The sequence below is a fragment of the Betta splendens genome, chromosome 13 (genome assembly GCF_900634795.4).
Source record: "Betta splendens chromosome 13, fBetSpl5.4, whole genome shotgun sequence".
Classification (NCBI taxonomy): Eukaryota; Metazoa; Chordata; class Actinopteri; order Anabantiformes; family Osphronemidae; genus Betta; species Betta splendens.
This window is the reverse complement of record NC_040893.2, coordinates 2,990,548-3,009,802: the sequence shown is the minus strand read 5'-3', so window position 1 is coordinate 3,009,802 and position 19,255 is coordinate 2,990,548. Positions and strand designations below refer to the sequence as shown.

Sequence of the window (19,255 nt, the reverse complement as noted above, 5' to 3'; positions counted from 1 at the left end):
TCATAGAACACAACTCATTCTCCATCACATTAGGCCAGGCAGTCTTGAGGTCTACTCACTACAACAAATGCACAAATGACTGCTACCTTAGAATGACTCACTTCCCCATGACTCACACCAAAGCTCTGCCAATTCGCAGTCACCTGAAAGATGCAGATTTTTTAACACCTGGGTTCAATTTCTGAAATTTAGAGTTTGCATGTTCCCGCATGTCTGTGTGTTTTCTCTGGGTGCACTGCTCTCTTCCTACAGTCCAAACTCTACGTAGGTACGAGCATGCACAATTTAACCTGGAGTCAGGATAGCTGCTTACATTATAATCACATAATAGAAAACTATAATTACTGAGGTATATAAAACACTAGGATATACCCATGCTATTAAACTTTGTGTATGCATAAAGAAATATTATGAAACATAGACACAAACCCATTAAACTTAATTTACAAAAAAAGGAGAATGTTCACAAAGACAAACAATGAGGATATATTTTGTACTTTTGGCTCATTCCAGCAGCTGGTCTACTGTAAGTAGCTGGAGCCAAGCCTAAAAGGCGCTACGACGGGTGTGATCAGTCCAATGAAACAAGAGTGTCAGCAACTAACTGGTCATCCCCATCAGGGGTGCAGAATATTATTATCATTTCATCAAATAACAAGTTTGCCCTTGTGCAGAACACTGAGCTTTAACATGTGATTTTAATAAAATTCATTTTGTCAGACAGCATTTGGTTAGTAAAGGTTAAAAGCCTTAGCTTAATTTACTGTGAAGCTGAAGGAACAGGCAACTTTACACGTGCAACACCAGCGGTAGGGCAGTTCTCTGTCTGCTCGGAGAAAATACCCCTGAGAATAGGAAAACTAGAGGCTTCAGATGGCTGCAGCGCCTCAAGCCGTACTCACCTGTGTGTGGATAACAGACTTTAAATAGTTTATAGTATATAGTATATAATAGTACCTCCGAACAGATCTAATGTAGATCAATAGTCAGAGCCAACTAAGGACTAATGCTAGAGGCCAGATGCAGAGATCAGCAGCAATTAGATGAAACTAAAAATTCTAACGTTTGTTTGTACTCTAGGTGAAGTACCTGTCAGCCCCACGAGTTCAGCACTGACTCACACACTGACTATAAATGTGCAACGTGACAAAACCTTTACACTCATGACAGGACCACTTCCCTCCAGGCTGATGCACTTTACGGCCTCCAGCTCGTCAATTATTCATTGCTGGGCCTCTTGTACCCAGTGTGGTGTTCTCTATCACCAACAGCCAATAAGATGGAAGCACATAGAGACATTAACATGGCAAAATGATGGAGAGCTCTAGGATTAGTAATGGAGCAGGGCCCTCAGCCAGGCAGCACCTCCACTAAATCAAGGCCATGTAATTGATGTTAATCCTCAGAGGAGGTCCTGCTCTGGGGCCCGGCTGCCACATGGCTGACATGCTCAAATAGATAGATATACATAAAATGCTGCATGTTAAAGGGGGGGGGGGCACTTTAACAGGTGTCATGGGGCTTGGCGTTAATGCACTGAGCAAAGTAGCTGAAAGAAGGTGGGGCGAATGTTTGATGTGGAAGGCAGTTGTTCTGCCCTGAAGTTCACTGTCAGCCTGCCTCCGCTTACATCGAACCCGGTCAGTGTCCATTAGGAGCAGACATGTGTGAAACCGAACGCAGAAGAACGACTAGAAAATCTAGAAAAACTAGAAAAAAAGCATCAAAAGCCTTTAAGATATACAACGAGTAGAGGGTCATCATCGTTTGTCAGTTTAAAGTATTTATTTGTTTTAGTCATTTTCATCCATTGTTTTTCTTAGAGCTGAGAACACACATTATTGTCTCACATTATTGATTTGTAGATGACTGTTGTAACGACACATCTCCTTCTTTGCCTCAGCGATGATAAATGAGCTGAGTGAGTAGTGAGTAGTGAGTAGTGAGTGGGCCTGGGAAGCACGAGGTCACCAGTTAGATACATAGCTCGCTAGGGGTGTGGCAGCCCCTATTGCCTTTGACCTCGACTATCATTTTTTTTTACCTTTTTATCTGTGAACCATTTAATAAAATGGTGTAGAAACCACAAAGAAATTATGTGACTAAGCCCCTAATAGCGTTTGTGCTGCATTGTAATCTATGAGGCTATGACCAGGTGAGGCTAAAACCACCTGCTTTTATTTTGAAAAGGGCTTAATCTAAATCTTTTGCTTTAGAAAAGAAGAAGAAGAAGAAGAAAGAAATTAAGCCTTAATAGTCCCACAGTGGGGAAATTCATTCTCTGCATTTGACCCATCCCCCTTGGGGGAGCAGTGAGCTGCCACATGAGCGGCGCTCGGGGAGCTAGCGCGAAGTGTCTTGCTCAGGGACACACCTGATGCCGAGGCGGGGGATCGAACCGCAGACCTTTTGCCTTCCGAGGTCGACACGCTACCAACTGAGCTACCAGGCTATTTTCCTGGGCTATTTTTGTTTTTGAATGATAAATTATGAGCATTTAATGACTATATTATAGTTTAGTAATCACTCACACACCTCTAAATCCTTTAAAAATAAAAGCACCAATGTAATGTATTACCTTAAATGGCAAGATTTTTGGTTCTGACTGGTCAATTATGACTACTCCTACTACAGTGCCCCAACATAATTTCTCGAGAAATTACTTTTTCTAGTTAGTGGTAGTTTACTTTTCAGTTATTTTTATTATTGTCCATTCCTGAGAGCAGGTGTGTCATTATAGTGTCATTACATCACTGTTTTAGGTTATTTCCGGTTTTATGTTCTTGCCACTTCCTGTCTCAGCCATTGTTAGTTTCAGCCAGCTTTAGTTCTAATCAACTCACCTGCTACTTATCTAGTCATCATCCCTCTGTATTTAAGCACCAGCTCTAGCCCTGCCCAGTTGCCAGATTGTCTGCGTTGTACTAGCCAGCAGTCCAGCATTGTATTTCATATCTTGATCCGTGAATGACCCTGCTTTCCCTGACCTTGCCTCCTGTTTTGCTTTTGATCCTGCACTGCCGTAAGTCTGACCCAAGCCTGCTTTGACCACCGACTGTCTGATCCTTGTCTGTACCGTCACTGCCTCAATTGTGTATCGACCCTTGCCTGTCTGACCACGAGTACTATTAAACTTTTTCATCACAGAGCTTTGTCTCCGCCGTGCATGTGGGTCCGCTACCTAGAGCGCCGTGACAAGGTGTACACATTCAGCTTTTTTTTAAACTACCTGACCTTACTTATATTAGGTATATATAGCCACACTTGTATTGTAGTATTAATAGTGAGTATTTCTGGCACCCTAACAGAAGCTGGTGTGAGAAGGAATGACCATTGCAATTAATGATGCATGGTTCTGTATTAAAACATTCATATTTGTTTTAGGTTTACACCTTTGGGACTGTTGCAACATTCAAGTCTTCAATGAATAAAAGGACTATCTTAAACTTCTGTAGTATTTACAAAGCAAAACCTTTTTATATTTTTTATTGAAATCATACTGCTTTTGATTTTTTTGTGCACATTCAGCAACTCTCTGCAACTTTTTCTTTGCAGATCTGCAGCTATACATTCAACTCATCAGGTAGTTTCAGTAATGTTTCAACTGATTTTTAAAAATAGTTAATTAAAATATTTTACAGTATAATAAAACCCACACTCCCTCTCAAAAAATCTTTTGACAATAAAATGCAATTGCTTATTAGCATGTTTTATGCTTTTAAATGGATAGTTACTGACACTGTTTTAACTTTACCAGTTGAGCACACGCATCCTCCAAATCCTTTCAGAATTAACACATAAGTCTTCAGGTTTTTCTTCATCCACCACTCATATCCTGTTGCTGAATGGTATATGGTCTGCTACATTCATGCTGCTGCCCCAGAAGACCACGGTGTAGAACACTACACTGGCCACCACAGACTCAGAATATCCTCAGCATGGTGCTGCAAACGTTAAAGGACCTGAGCCTCCTCAGGAAGTACATCCTGCTCTGAGCCTTCTTGTACACAGCTGAGGAGTTCTTTTTCAGTCCAGTTTATTGTCCAAGTACACTCCCAGGTATTTGTACTCGGTCACCACCTCCACCTCTTCATTTTTAATAGTGAAAGGGGTGACAGCACTCACAGATTTCCTGAAGTCAATCACAAGCTCCTTAGTTTTACTGATGTTTAGTTGGCGGTGGTTCTGTTCACACCAGTCCAAAAAGCTGTTCACCACTTCCTGGTACTCTGTGACATCACCACCCTGGATATGTCCTACAATAGCAAAGTCATCAGAGAACTTCTGAAGATTACAGGACTCCGAGTTGTACCTGAAGTCTGAAGTGTACAGGGTGAAGAGGAAGGTTGATGGGACTGCCCCCTGTGGAGCACCTGTGCAATGGTGACAGGCAGCCTTTGAACCTGTATGTATGTATGTGTATTGTGGCAGCAGATAAATCAAATTGTGATCTGACAGAGGGGGGCGTAAACACCGATGAGGATAACATGTGAAAACTCTCTGGGTAAATAACATGGATGGAGGCCCACAGCCAGCAATTCGATATCAGGGCTGCAGATCTGCTCTTTGACCGTCACGTGTCCAGGATGACACCACTTATTGTTCATAAAAATGGCTATCCCCTCTCCTCGCTTCTTCCTGGTCTCCACTCAGTCTCTGTCAAAGCGCACGGCGCAGAACACGTCAATGTTAACGCTGGAGTCTGGGATATGGACATGCAGCCAGGTCTCCGTGAAACACATCAAACTGCATTCAGCAAAGATTTTCTCCTCTCTTACTAGAGCTGTCAGTTCGTCCATTTTATTATCCAGTGACCTCACGTTGCCCATAATCAGCGAAGTGAGACACGGCTTGAATCTTCTCACCTTCTCTTTGCGCAGCGCCTTTATTTATTCCCTCCACAAACTTTTGCTGCCTCCTCTGCATCCCTTCGTTTGAACTCTCTCAAATAACATGATCAGAGAGGGAGCACCTTGAGAGCTTTATCTCGTTAGAGGAAATGTTGCTAAACAGTCTTATTATTTAGTCATAATTAATCAGTCAACATAAGTAGAAATAGTGCTATTAAAGCTAAAAAGAGTTGGATTGGTGCTTTTATTTTAAAATGATGTTGAGTAGGTGTGTCCTAAATTGTTAAACTAAAAAAGAAGACTCATTAGGAATCTTAACTAATCTGGAATTATGGAGCTGGAGGTGTGGGCAATTGCTAGACTGTAAAACAGTCTTACTAATTAGCAGTCATTATCAGAGGCATAAAGATGACTAAAAAAGCTGATAAATCAGTGCCTTTCGTTTTGAAAGGATATAGCAGAAGTATATGTAAGTAATTGTTTAATTGTAAAATAGTTTCATTACTACTCAAATAAACCAAATGAAAGCAAAAATACCACTCTATTCTCAACCTCCGCGGGTGGTCTCATCCACTTTCCAAGCTCGGGTCCTCTACCAGAGGCAAGGGAGCTTGAGGGTTCTGCGCAGTATCCTTGCTGTTCCTAGGACTGCACTTTTCTGGACTGAGATGTCAGATGTTTTTCCAGGGATCTGTTGTAGCCACTCCTCCAATTTGGGGGTCACTGCCCCCAGTGCTCCGATCACCACAGGCACCACTGTGGCCTTCACCTTTCAAGCCTTCTCCAGTTCTTCTCTGAGCCCTTGGTATTTCTCTAGTTTCTCATGTTCCTTTTTTCTGATGTTGCCATCGCTTGGTCACATCCACCACTACGGCTTTCCTCTGCTCTTTGTCCACCACCACAATGTCTGGTTGGTTCGCCATTACCATTCTGTCAGTCTGGATCTGGAAGTCCCACAGGATCTTGGCTCGCTCGTTCTCTACCACCTTGGGAGGTGTTTCCCACTTTGACCTCGGGGTTTCCAGTCCATACTCCGCGCAGATGTTCCTGTATACTATGCCAGCCACTTGGTTATGGCGTTCTATGTATGCTTTGCCTGCCAGCATCTTACACCCTGCAGTTATGTGCTGGACCGTCTCAGGGGCCTCTTTGCACAGTCTACACCTTGGGTCTTGTCTGGTGTGGTAGATCTGGGCTTCTATGGCTCTGGTGCTAAGGGCCTGCTCCTGTGCAGCCAGGATGGGTGCCTCTGTGCTGTCCTTCAGCCCAGCCCTTTCAAGCCATTGGTAGGATTTGTTAAGATCAGCCACTTTAGTTATGTTTCGGTGGTACATCCCGTTTAAGGGCTTGTCCTCCCATGATGGTCCCGCTTCCAGCATCTTATCCTCTGTTCTCCACTGCCTGAGACATTCACTCAGCACGTCATCTGTCGGGGCCTTATCCTTGATGTACTTATGGATCTTGGATGTTTCATCCCGGATAGTGGTTCTCACACTAACTAGTCCTCGGCCTCCTTCCTTGCGGCTAGTGTATAGTCTCAGGGTGCTGGATTTGGGGTGGAACGCTCCATGCATGGTGAGGAGCTTTCGTGTCTTAACATCTGTGGTCTGTATCTCTTCCTTTGGCCACCTTATTATTCCCGCAGGGTATCTGATCACTGGCAGGGCGTAGCTATTTATTGCCCGGGATTTGTTCTTGCCATTGAGCTGGCTCCTTAGGACTTGCCTTACTCGTTGGAGGTATTTGGCTGTTGCCGCATTTCTTGTTGCCTGTTCAAGGTTGCCGTTCGCCTGTGGTATTCCAAGGCACTGCTATTGTTCCTTCTGGGAGTGAGACCCCTTCTGTGTGGATTACCTTGCCTCTCTTTGTAACCATCCTCCCACATTTCTCGAGCCCGAATGACATCCCAATGTCCGAGCTGTAGTTCCTGGTGGTGTGGATCAGCGAGTCGATGTCTTGCTCACTCTTGGCGTACAGCTTGATGTCATCCATGCAGAGGAGGTGACTTATGATGGCCCCGTTCCGGAGTCGGTATCCATAGCCAGTCTTGTCTTTATTATTTGGCTGAAGGGGTTCAGACCTATGCAGAACAGCAGTGGAGACAGTGCATCTCCTTGGTATATGCCACATTTGATGGATACTTGGGCAAGTGGCTTCCCATTGGCTTCGAGGGTGGTTCTCCACAAAGGAAAGTGCATAAGACCACCCGCGGAGGGTGAGAATAGAGTGGTATATAAGTATAGTAATAGTATATTATTATTATTATTATTATTAACCATTCTAAAGCAAATTAAACGCTATTGCAGCTAAAAATTAATTTTGAAAGGATTCAGAGGAAGTGTGTGATTAAATACAAAACAATCAAACAGTGTAATGAACTAATCAGTAATATGCATAGAGCTGCTACACTGACTCCTGATGATCAGCTCCATTCTCTCTGCTCTGTGAAAGCAGAGCTGCACCTCTGCTGAATAGGCTTGTTACAGCAAAACCATAATAGGTATCAAAAAATAACTTTACTTTACAAATGCCAAGGCTTTAATGAGCATTGGTATGCATTTTATGTTTGAAGACTAAACATTGTGGCCACAATTTCAAAATGCTGTACTTCTGAATTTCTAGCTGTGACGTCACACACTCTAGCTCACGCAATACACACTAAAGCAAAAGCTAAGAATCTACCCAATATTCAAACTGCTACAGATCAGAAAGTATTGAAGATATTAAAAAGCTGAAAGGAAGATTAATAGTTGAATGTGATGAAAATGATAAAGTCTGTCAAAAATAAGAACATTTCTAAGTGACCACAAACTTTTGAACGGTAGTGTACAACTACATACATCTACAAAGTACACAATACTTACTTGGAGAGGGACACTCCTCCAGCTTTTCCAATGAGATCTTCATGATGGAGAACGGCATCATTCCAAGGAATGTCTAGGAATTTCAGAAGTGTCCTCATCCATTTCTCGGGATGGAGAACCAGCTGTTCATAGTGCATCGGGAGGCATTTATCAGCCGCCTCCAGGCACTGTGTGTACATGGTCTCTATGGCCCGGTTCCACTTGGTCAGGCAGTCCCGGTAGCTGCCTAGGTCAAAGCCTGCTATGGTCACCTTCCGTGAGATCATGGAATGGACTGAAGCCCGCCCATCACGAACCATCAGTACAAACTTGGCATGGGGAAAGATCTTTGCTAGGTACGCCAGTGATTTCAGTGCAAAAGGATCTTTGTTGCAAAGGTAATTGGCAGGCTCGCCATGTTTGACAATGATCTCCAGGAGGAAAGCCTGCATAGCAGCATCTAGCACCTCATCCGTCACCCCGGCCTCGTCCAGGCGCATCTTTTCCCTGCCTGAACGGCTCCACATTTGCTTCATGGCCAGGATGCGTGGAATGACCCGAGTCTCCTCGCCACAGCGTACCTCTGGGTGTGCATCCAGCATCGCACGCATGAGCGTAGTCCCACTGCGAGGCACACCGCCAATGAAAATAAGCGGCATGTCTTTGCTGTAAACAAAAGGAGTGCTGAGATTCTGGCCTGTCCGTAAGGTGGTCCGCATGCTGCCCCCCACCGCTGACAGGGGCAGGACTCCACCGAGAGGGCTGCGCTCCCCGATGCGATGGTGACACTCCATAGCATGGCGACCCAAATAGAAGACAGTGACTGAGCTGATGACCAGGCAGGCCACCAGCAAGTTCTGCTTTAGCTTGCCAATCATGTTACAGGACAATATCACAACAGGGCTAAATCAGGGGGATGAACCCGGGAAGCAAAAAAGGAAGTGAGGGGTAAGTAAGGTTGCCACACTTTATGGTTGTTTGCTGGGAACCACGCACGGATCAAGCTCCCTGGTGCACAGCAGTCGTTCTGTCCCCAACTCCATGAGGCCTGAACACAAAAGACAAAAGACATAATAACCCAAACAGCAAAACCAGAATTAACCTGTGATCACACACTTATGATCAATAATTCTTAACTAAGGTCCTTTCAATGCTAAGCAAATATAAATGTGCAACTTCATTCATTAATGTCTTAAAATTACTGTAACATTGCTAATGTTAGCTAATTAGCTTTGAGTTGCTGGCAGCCACTGATAACTAATTCAAAAATTTATTTCATCGTTTTGTAGGTAATATCAGCCAGCCGTGTATCGTCACAGAGACTCTTGGAAGAGACAACCGTCTTTCCTTCCCCGCATTTGTTGGATCAGGTAGGTCAAATCAATGCAGGTCGTGAGATTCATCAGAGCTTAATGCATTCTGGGTGATGTCGGATATGACCATGTTCATCCACATCACATAATACTGCCATTTTAGATGTTTTCCCTGGACACAGGCCATCAATGTTAAACGTTTTTGAACACTGTGGCTAATAAAATTTAAAATATTTATACCACAACTTGCTTTTCAGCTTGCTCTAAATGTCTATCTATCATGTGTGAGCTAGTCAGCTAATTACTGTAGGTCTGTAAGTAAGCTAGCTAGTTAATTTAGTTATAGTGTGTTGTAAATTTATGTTGCATGTATGTAGCACCATGGTCATGGAGGAACATTTTTTCTTTTCACTGTGTAGTGAACTGTATATGGAATGACAATAAAAGCCTACTTGACTTAAAAAAACAAAAAAAAAACAAGGATCTACTACTTGCTCCACTACTGGCATTAAACTGAGCATTAGGCTTTTTCATGTTAGTCTGCTCTCAATAATACGTGTTTGAAGCATTTGTGGCTAGCTGCATGTCAGACACAGCCAGGTTCCAAAAGGTCCTGTGCTACTATACGGCTGGGACCCATAACTGATCAACCCTACAGTAGTACCTTAAACCAAATCCCTTAGAGCAGTGACAAAAGCTGTGATCAAAGACCTAAAAGTGAAAAGAACCAGTATTTTAGCAGCTTTTAGTTTGTGAATGTAATAAAAAGAAGTCTGACCTCTGAAAAAACTGAACATAGTAAAGAGGTGGAGAGCTGTGAGCTCCTGACTGATAGACTGCGGTTGAGCTTCTGAGCAGTGTAGTCTTACACCTTGAAGCGAGGCTAAAATGTGTTTGTGTTAAATTAATTGACGCTGTTCTATTGTGTTACTGATATTGTATTCTCCTCAAACGATATTCTTCCCATTGATCTGTTAGGGGAAGCGGTGGAGGCTGAGGCTACTCTCCAAGGAGTAACGGTGAAACCTAACCACATCAACACTTAATAACGAGGGTGGCTCTGCATCACGCCAGAGAAATAAGCAACCTTCCCACATCTCTCAGTAATCTGTGCTTGGTTCTGGTGTACTGGGGTAAAAGCTTTAATTTAATAAAGGCTCTTCAAATGAATGAAAAGATAGGGGTAGGGGAATAATGGCTGACAGGTGCTGAGTACTCTCGTTCTTCCCCATACACTGGAGGGTTTCAGAATAAACCCAGTGTGTGTGTGTCTGTTGGGGGTGGGGGGGGGCTTCACTGAAACAACAATATGTCAGAGTTAGAACTGCTTCCTTATTGTTTATTTTTCCCGTTGACAGAATTCAAGCAGCAGGTCACGTAGTTCTACATTACACTTGCATTATAATGGCTGCATGGAAGTTTTTCAACTTTGCTGGAAGAAATTAATGACCCTTCTTATATTCCTGCCTGGGCAAACCCATGTTCCAGATGTCATCCTGCTACTGGTTATTTATGAAGCAGCTATCTGATCTGGTGGATTCCTTAGATTCCACACAGCTGCAAACCATCAGGCAGGACTGTGTCCGTGTCTACAACCTCTGGCCCTCAGGCTCCGACCTAAGCACATCCACAACATGACAGAGGAAACGTGTCGCCTGATTTCAGTGCAACTGCTTTAAAAAACAATAAACATATTAACATAACAGCACTTTAGTTTATAATGACTCAACCTTCTGGAGCATCGACAGTATCATCACCTGATAGAAATGTCTAACTACTAATAAAACCTAAAGGTCCACAGATCTTTTTCAGGTCAGAGCTTTTGAACACATTAGACATTATCTTGTTTTCTACTCTGCTGTAAATCACAGAATACAAAGTACTTTTTTAGCGCAGCTCAACGACTGATGAACAACTTTTGTCCTACAGTTGTTTGCCTTAGAGATGTAAATAAAACAAAATGATTGTTTTGTTGTCTAATAATTATAGTGATATGACACTTTATCCTGTAAACAATTCTAGCAATATTATCAGGGAAGGTATGATGACATTAATGTTTTCTGTGTCAGTAACTGAGCAATGCACCAAATCCGATACGTTTTATCTTCACTTACCTGGTGAGGCGTGTTGGCTTAGTTACTACTAGAAATATTTCTAGTACTACTAGAAATAAAAAACAGCAGTGGACTCAGCAATGCCAGGTCCATTAAATAGACATCACCTTCACATTGAAGCTGACAAATGAGCACTATTAGACTCTCTTGTATTTAGTGAAGAGTAAGTTGTCTTTAGCAATCTAGTATAAATATAACCTGTAAGGCAGTGATAAACAACCTGGGCTGATTTTTGTATTTTACTCAAACTAATGAGACAATCATAGTGAACACTGCACGTCTCACAGGCCACAATGAACTGATTGTTAATACTCCACATCCAGCGATAGAGGAGCCAGACTTTACTGTAAAAACACTATTTCACCTTATTTACAGGATTTATCACAATCGCAAAAATTAGAATCAGGTTCAAATGAACAAGTAAAGACTTATGTGACCAAGCAGCCTTTCCATTACACTGCCCTCTCACTGATCCATTCACTCCACCCAACTAGGACGTGGGATGCCAGCACCATTGTTGTCTCACAGCTTTACTGTTACTGTCCATTAAGTCACGATTTCTGGCAGATTTTCATGAAAGTTCCCGTGTAGTTAAACAATCAAAGGACTAAACAAAAACAAGACGAAAAATGATCACACATTCATGACGTACTAGTAATTAGATACATACACACAACTAAAAACCTAGTGGCATCCCTGACCAGCAGGACTTCGGCCCTGAATGGTTTGGTAAGTATGTGCCTCCAAGTCACTGAGTCCTTCAGTAGCATGGAGTCTTTTGGAAAAACTTTGTAAACATGGGCAGAGCTCTGCCATCGACAGCCCTGGCAGCCAGGAGGCCTGTGGGGGAATGTAATCATTTTGATGTGGGTGTTCTTTTCAAACACAGAACCGGGACTGCAAGTCAACAGGTGAGCAGCCGACCCAGCTCAACAGCTGTGGAAGCTGAGCCACTGAGGGAAGCCAGCACCAAGGACTGCCATACTCTGAGTGGACTCTTCCTACTTCCCCTCAGACCATCTGCACACAGCAGATGTGCTCCTGGCTGCAGAGACACTGGTGGTCTGCGACCCTCACCGCTTTCACCACTGTAGGACCTTTAAGACATTTATCACCCTGGTAGAAATCAAGGATACAGTTCTCCCTGCTTTAGGCTTCAGGAACGTTTCTGACACATCAAGCAAGTATTTCCTATATTTAGTACCAAGTCTGACATATAAAAGAAGGAATGGGGAGAAGAACTTTTATGAGCGATACCTTGAACAATCTAGTACAAAGCAGTTGTGGACAACAAGATTAGTGTTTAAAAGTGACAAACCCATTTTCTACTGTTAATTACAACAACTGTAACTTAGAGGCCTGATCTTTACGAACCATAACATCCTTACACATTATTGACACTAGTGAAATGTAATGCAATCTCTCACATCTTATCATATATAAGGACATGTAGAAATTGCTGCAATGAAATCATTACTATTGATCAGCTTAGAAGTATTGATGTAACGGCGCCGTGTTTATTCGATCAGAAGCAGGTTATAAATATTCATCGCGGTTTTTTAGATCTCGTTTGAAGCACTGAGGACGAGCTTCGGCTAAAGCAGAAGCGTCGCCTTTTACTGTTCCTGATGTGTCTTCAAGGTGTGTAACCTGAGCTCGGCTTGACTCGTCCCCGGAGGCTGCTCGAACCGAGCTGTCTGTCAACACGCAGGAACTGACACTGACTTCATTGGTGTCCGATTGTGTCAGAGAGGCTCTTTTCAAGCCGTCGTGGCTGACAAGTCAAACATTAGCAATTATGTAACCCACATTTTTTAGAGAGGAGGGATGTGCTGAAGCCAAGAATACGGCGGCACGTTTCTACAAAAAGCCCGAAGCCCAAACTGTGGTTTACGGTCGCTGCTTCTGTGCTAAAGGAAGGAAAGGAAAGGAGTGATAGGCTCAAAGCCGCACAAACCCACCTAGTGCTGCGGATACGGCGCAGGAGATTCGCGTTTGTCGGTTGGAAACCTCCGCATAACCCCACGCCAAGCTCCGAACAGTCCAGTCGTCCACTAGAACCACTTTCCGGGCATTTTCTGTGACCACACAACGTGTCACTGACACGGAGGACGAATTGTTGCACAGCTCAACGGTGGACGACACCAACGAAACGGCTATAACTTACTGCTGCGCTCGAGTTGAAAGGCGCACTGTGATTCGCCCAAAATCCAGACGCCGTTTCTTTCAGGCCTGCTGATTGGTCACAATGGTGTTGGGCGGATCCCTGCGGATTTAAAAACATAGTACGTTTGGATTCGGTAAGGATGATATATACAAATAAACTATTCGTGCAAATTAAACTATATTATAAAATATATAAAATTGTAAGATGAAATGTATATTATTAAAATGTATTTGTAAGTGTAACTGTAATTTTTAATAATGCAAATGTAAAATTGTACAGTACAACTGTACATAACTGTTTCAAAGTTTCTATTTGAACAATTTTTGATTTTAACATAAATTAAAGAACAAAAGATAAATATACTGGTCTTTGTGACAAAAAGTAGTTAGTGTGCTATGTGGCAGCAGTACAATACACATCAAAAGAAAAGTAATAGACCTAGGCAAAGATGATAGGAATAAATAAATATGCAAGTTAGTATATCAGAGTTGGAACGACTATTAGGGGAAAACAAAAAATATGACATTGAGAAGAGATCAAATTAATTATAACATACTTAAACATTTAGGTGATGGAGTAACAACATCCTGCTCTAATTATATAACAGAGCCTGGGGAGAAGGTGTTACCTCCAGAATGGAAATATTTAATTATAATTCCTATTTGTAAACCAAGAAAAGATCCATGTTTAACTTAAAGTTACATACTTATAGCTTCAATATCTCATTAAAAATAAAAAAATAAAAACAAATTTATCATCTAGAAACCAAAGAAATAATAGAAAATGATTAAAGTAATTTTAGAAACGGTTAGAATATGGATCTAGCATGATAACAGGAAGGCTCTGAGTCTGCCATAGCAGAATTCTTTGATATGGAAAAGGCGGATGAAGGATTAATAATTAAATGACATCACAGTGAGATATGACAGATAATGTATAAATAGATTAAAATGTTCTAACTAATAGGACAATATCTGTTCAGTGCTGTTTTCAATCTTGATAAATGATATATTTAGCACCATAGATACACAACAAGAGCATCTCTTTTTGCAGATAATGCGCTTACGAGGAATAGAGGAAAGAACATGGTTTTATCCTCATGAAAGTACAGGAAGCCATAGATTGGGCAATGAAATGGATTCTCAGTAGGAGAAAATAATTCAGTCACTTTACAAAGAGAAAGAGATATAATCAAATTAATCTCAAACTGAACAAACTCTGGAGCAAATTAATAATTTAAAATATCTTGGGCTTTGGTTTGATCAAAATTTAACCTTAGTTGAGGTAGAAGAAGTGGATCTGAGCCTGTTACAGAAGAGGACAGAGGAGGACAGTGATGCTGGTGAAGTAGTAGTAGACTTCTTAAAAGTACATACAGATGCTTCAGAAGCAATAAATCGTAAAGCAGGTTTTGCTTTTGTTATCCCTGTACCTGTCAGGAGTCTAAGCTGACAGAGCCTCGGGCTCCCTACTTTCTGCAACGTTTTGGGCTGTAGTTTTCTTACTTTTGGTCATGTCATTCTAGGATCATGTTAGTCAAGCCACGCGACTCAAGCGTTGCCAAGCCTGTAAGCCTGCATTGGTTCCTCATTTGTTCCGCTATTTTGCGTTAGACTTTTGTTCAAGTTTTTCCATGTCATGTCTAGCCTGCTCTAGCTCCTGACCATACCTAGCCTACCTAGCTCCCAGGGTGAGTTCCAGAAAGCAGGGTTGATTAACCTTCTTCTAAACCCTGAACTCTCGGTTGATTAACCCAGAACCTGCTTACCCTGAGTATGTCGGCTGAAAACACCCGAGAAGAGTTGGGTTAATCTACCTCCTGTAGGTAACCCAGAGTTAATGCACGTGTATGGCGTATGTATGAAAACACTGCCAGTGGATTGCTAAATTCACAAGAAAAACCGAACTGACACGAAAAGGGCAGCCTATTTCACAATGGGCTGGATAGTGCTGCTAGATCGATAGAGGTCTGATACATACCATATACAGTAACACATGACTCCTTTTAACATTAGGGAGTAACAAATTGTCATTGTCCTTTTACAGAACATTCCTGGGGATTTCCATGCAGATGACGGTCCATCTACCTCATCACAAAATCTAAACAGTGTACGTACCTGACTGCAGTTGTATTTGCATCCTATAATGTTTTATATATAATTTTATAACATAAAAATATTCCCTTTTTAATGCCTTCCTGGTTGTCAGCAAAGGCGCTGTATAAGGTCCATCTTCAACAACAAATCAACTTGAGATGCACCTTATACAGCTCAAAATATAGAAGAAAAGACTGAAACTTGAAATTGAAATACTGGAGCACCGCCTTAAGGTTAGGGTTTAACTGAACATTAAGGTTACAATTTAAAGTGTGGTTGTGCGAAGCAATGTAAATAATATTCATTTTTTTCAGGGCATGAAGAAATAAAGAGCACTCTTGGTGCAGAAATCTTTTTTAAAAAAAAGGTGATTCTGACAAATCATGTGTCTTAGGAGTCTTCCATCTCTGTGGTCTACTTGGTTTACTACTAGATCCTCTTGGTCATCCTTAGCAGGACAAGGAGGGTGGCTCTCTCTTCTTCGTGACAATGTTGTGAAGGACAACACAAGCCACTATAATGTCAAATGCTGTCTCTGGACTGACCCTGAGACCTTGTAGACACTGGAACCTTGCCTTCAGAATGTTTATGGTCATCTCCACTTTGGCCCGTGTTCTGCTGTGGGCCTGGTTGAACCTTGTCTGTGGTCCAGGCTAAGGTTCAGGGTAAGGTGTCATCAAATGGAGCAGACAACGGTACCCTCTGTCCCCAAGCAAGTAGCCATTCTAGTGTCCTGTAATGATTGAATTGTGTAAAACAATACAGTAGAAACACAAACTTGTGTAAACTACAACATACCCTGTTGAAACATGTGACATAGTGATGACTCTCTGAACATTCTGGTATCATCCACTGACCCTAGTAATTTGGCTTCAACATTAGTGATGAGATGGGTTGAATCACACATTACCTAGTTTGTGGAAACAGTAATGAGTTTAATTGTCTTTAAACCGAAATATTCTAGACAGGAAATAATAGTTACCTGCACATTGATACTGTAAATTGACCTCCTATTAATATAGTCTCACTCATTGACTGAAGGGGCTTTAACAGGAATGTGGGTGCGATCAATAAACCCAATCACGTTGGAAACCTTGTTTTGTTAGTTCATTATTATATTCATTGAGTGTTTTCTGCCTCCTGGTGTATTTTTGTTTAGTTTTGAAGGAGTGTTTTGTGTTACCTAGAGTACCAATTAAAAGGACCTTTTATTTATTAGTTTGGTTCCTCTGTTTCTGATTTGGTCCAAATACATTCTCAAGCTCTCGATCCGCCATTCAGTATGGCGGGTTGGGACAGTATTAAATACTATGGAATTAACAACAACTTATCAGTTTACACAGCAAATGTAATTTTATGTGTGCTGCATGTCATGTAACCTGACTGATTGTATGCAGAAACAGAAATAATACCATCCTACATATGTCAGACAATGAAGCATTTTAAGTAGTAACACAGCAGTTTATTTTTGAAGGATTAATGTTTGTTACAAAAGTGACAACTCCCTCATTTCAAATTGATAGAAAAAGCAGACATGACTAACAAAACAGAGAAGCCACTCCTCAGCAGACGAACGGTTATCTGTGGCATTACATCAGCTTATGACAGGGAGGGAAGATTAAAACCTTTCATCATGGTAAAGATTGTGTTGTTTTTATTACTATATTAATCTCCTGGCAGTGGAAGCTTTAACAGCAGGGACAGAGAAAAGATGGCCAGTAATCAATGATGCCATTATTGTAGATGCTCTGGTTTCAGTCACAGTGAACAGCACTCAGCATCTCTATCGGTCAAGTGTTGGGGTGAACGTTAACTGATACGAAAGAATAGAGAGAAAGCTTTGACCCCAAACTAGTGTGAACTAAAGGGTCTCACAGGATCAGTGTAACACAGAATGTCAAATATTCTGTTCTTTATTTATTCTGTCAGTAGGATTTATATTGCCTTCCTTATTCTAATTGGCTGATTTTCAGATTTACACCTAATTTAATATTAAATAATTTTTAACTGAGCATAGATAATAATAGAAACCAAGCTGATTAAAACTGTGGCAAAGCAGGAGCGTACATCATATGGAATGACTGGCTATGTTCTATTTAAATATTTAATAACATATTGATTGGTTCCAACCAAATGTATGGACCCTCAAAGAATGCATGACACGTTAATGCAGATAAATAAGATACTCAGAGTCAGAACCTGTTGACTGCAACAACGCAGAGTTGTAGGATCTGACAGGTTATTAGTCACTTCCCATGAGTCTCATTTACAGCAGGCTCAGTGTGGAAATAAGTACTAGCTGCAGCAGTTGAGATTTGGTCAGCACAACAGAGGATTACACCACCACAGGTTTCTTCATCTGAGTTGACGTTCCTCCCATTCCTAAGGGTTTTCCTTATTGAGAGGCTATAGTTGTAGACGGGGAAAAAAATAACTGCTTCCACAATGCGCTGCCTGGAGACGTTTACTCAAGGGTGAGTTGAAGTGTGGGAACAGACGGGAGTCAGGGCAGAATGGGAGGAAGTGTGTGGTGTCCAACAATAAACGGAGGTTCAGACTAAATGGTGCTGAGGTAAGAAACTTCTTACACTGTAGTACCAACGATGTTAGAGCTGCTCATCGGCAAGAAAAAAAATTACTAAACATTATTTTTTTTAAATGTTACAAAGGTTTGAATCAATTCTAAACTAACACACTGCTGTGGTACAGGACAAACATAATTCTTTTAGCATTTCCTAGTTCCTATGATTTACTGTATGACCCCAGTGCTTGTCCCACAACACATGATGTCCACTGTATGTGTGTACTGTAATCAATAGGTTCCAGGTTCTCAGAATGAACAGGGTAAAGTGTTACGATCCAGCTGAGCTTGTTTGTTGACAGGAGCCCAACTCAGCTCAACACCTGCTTCAGTTCACAGTAGTGACAAGAAGAACCAAAACCCTGAAGCAAGCCCTGGAGTGTTGCTGATGTTCCAATCTGGATATATCCAAATCTGATTCTGCTCTGATAAATATGCAACCAGGGTGGGCGGAGGGAGGACCGGTTGAGGGCCACAACAAACAACCCCCAAAAAGAGGCATGCAAAGGAGGTCGCCGACAACAAAGGCAACGCCACCCCTGTGGCAGGGGGAGCCGAGGGCAAGGCCACCAAGCAGGCAGACGAGACGGCCGATCCAGACCCAGAGATGAGAACCGACAAGGACCCTGAACCAGAATTCGAGACGAGGGATGAACTAGGAACAAAGACAGACGAAAAACAGGGACCGGAACCAGAGACGGGAGACGACCCATGGGTGAAGACAGACGAGGCACCCGTACCGGAACCACAGACAAGAGGCGACGACGAGGCACCAGGAACTGAGTCAGGAGTGGTGGAGGCCAGACTACCAGGAACTGGTCCGCCCCAGGGAACGGGGGACAGATGGAGTCCGCTCGGGCCCGACACAGGAAGCGGGGACAGAAGGCGTCCGCTCGGATCCGCCACAGGGAGCGAGGCTATGAACGGTCCTCTCTTCGGGGCCGACTAGGCGCAGAATGGTCTCCTCTTCGGAGCCAAAACAGGACATAGGGTTCTCCTCTTCTGAGCCTAAACAGAACAGAGTAGCTTCCTCTTTGGAACCTAAACAGGACAAAATGCCCCACGGGCTGTTTCATGCCCCACTGCAGCAGCCCCACAAATTGTTTTATGTTCCTCTGTTAGAAACACTCAGGCTGATACCAGGGTTAAGACACCATCCTCGAGTTATATTTTTTCAGGCAGTCTTCGTCTGGAGTGTTTACCAGAGGCAACATACACCTCAAATGTTGCCACCACCTTGTCATCTATTGAAGCTCGGGCTACCTGGAAAGAGCTGATAGCTCAGAGCTTA

The 19,255-nt window shown here is 42.4% G+C and overlaps 1 protein-coding gene and 1 long non-coding RNA gene across 3 annotated transcripts in view; one reads left to right on the top strand and one right to left on the bottom strand.

Annotated features, from left to right (window-relative positions):
- tpst1 (tyrosylprotein sulfotransferase 1) overlaps nucleotides 1–13,267 on the bottom strand; it is a 28,270-nt gene extending 15,003 nt beyond the window's left edge. For both annotated transcript variants that reach the window (XM_029171419.3, XM_029171420.3), the window contains exons 1-2: nucleotides 13,082–13,267; nucleotides 7,715–8,741 (exon numbers count right to left, since the gene is read on the bottom strand). In XM_029171419.3, the coding sequence (XP_029027252.1) occupies nucleotides 7,715–8,571 (857 nt within the window). In that variant the 5' untranslated portion in view covers nucleotides 8,572–8,741; nucleotides 13,082–13,267. The remainder of the gene's footprint in view (nucleotides 1–7,714; nucleotides 8,742–13,081) is intronic.
- A 15-nt stretch (nucleotides 13,268–13,282) lies between these two features.
- LOC121202680 (uncharacterized) lies at nucleotides 13,283–16,582 on the top strand. Its single transcript, XR_005898509.2, has 3 exons — nucleotides 13,283–13,420; nucleotides 15,334–15,616; nucleotides 15,698–16,582. It is a non-coding gene; the product is annotated as an uncharacterized LOC121202680 (long non-coding RNA).
- Nucleotides 16,583–19,255: the final 2,673 nt, after the last annotated feature.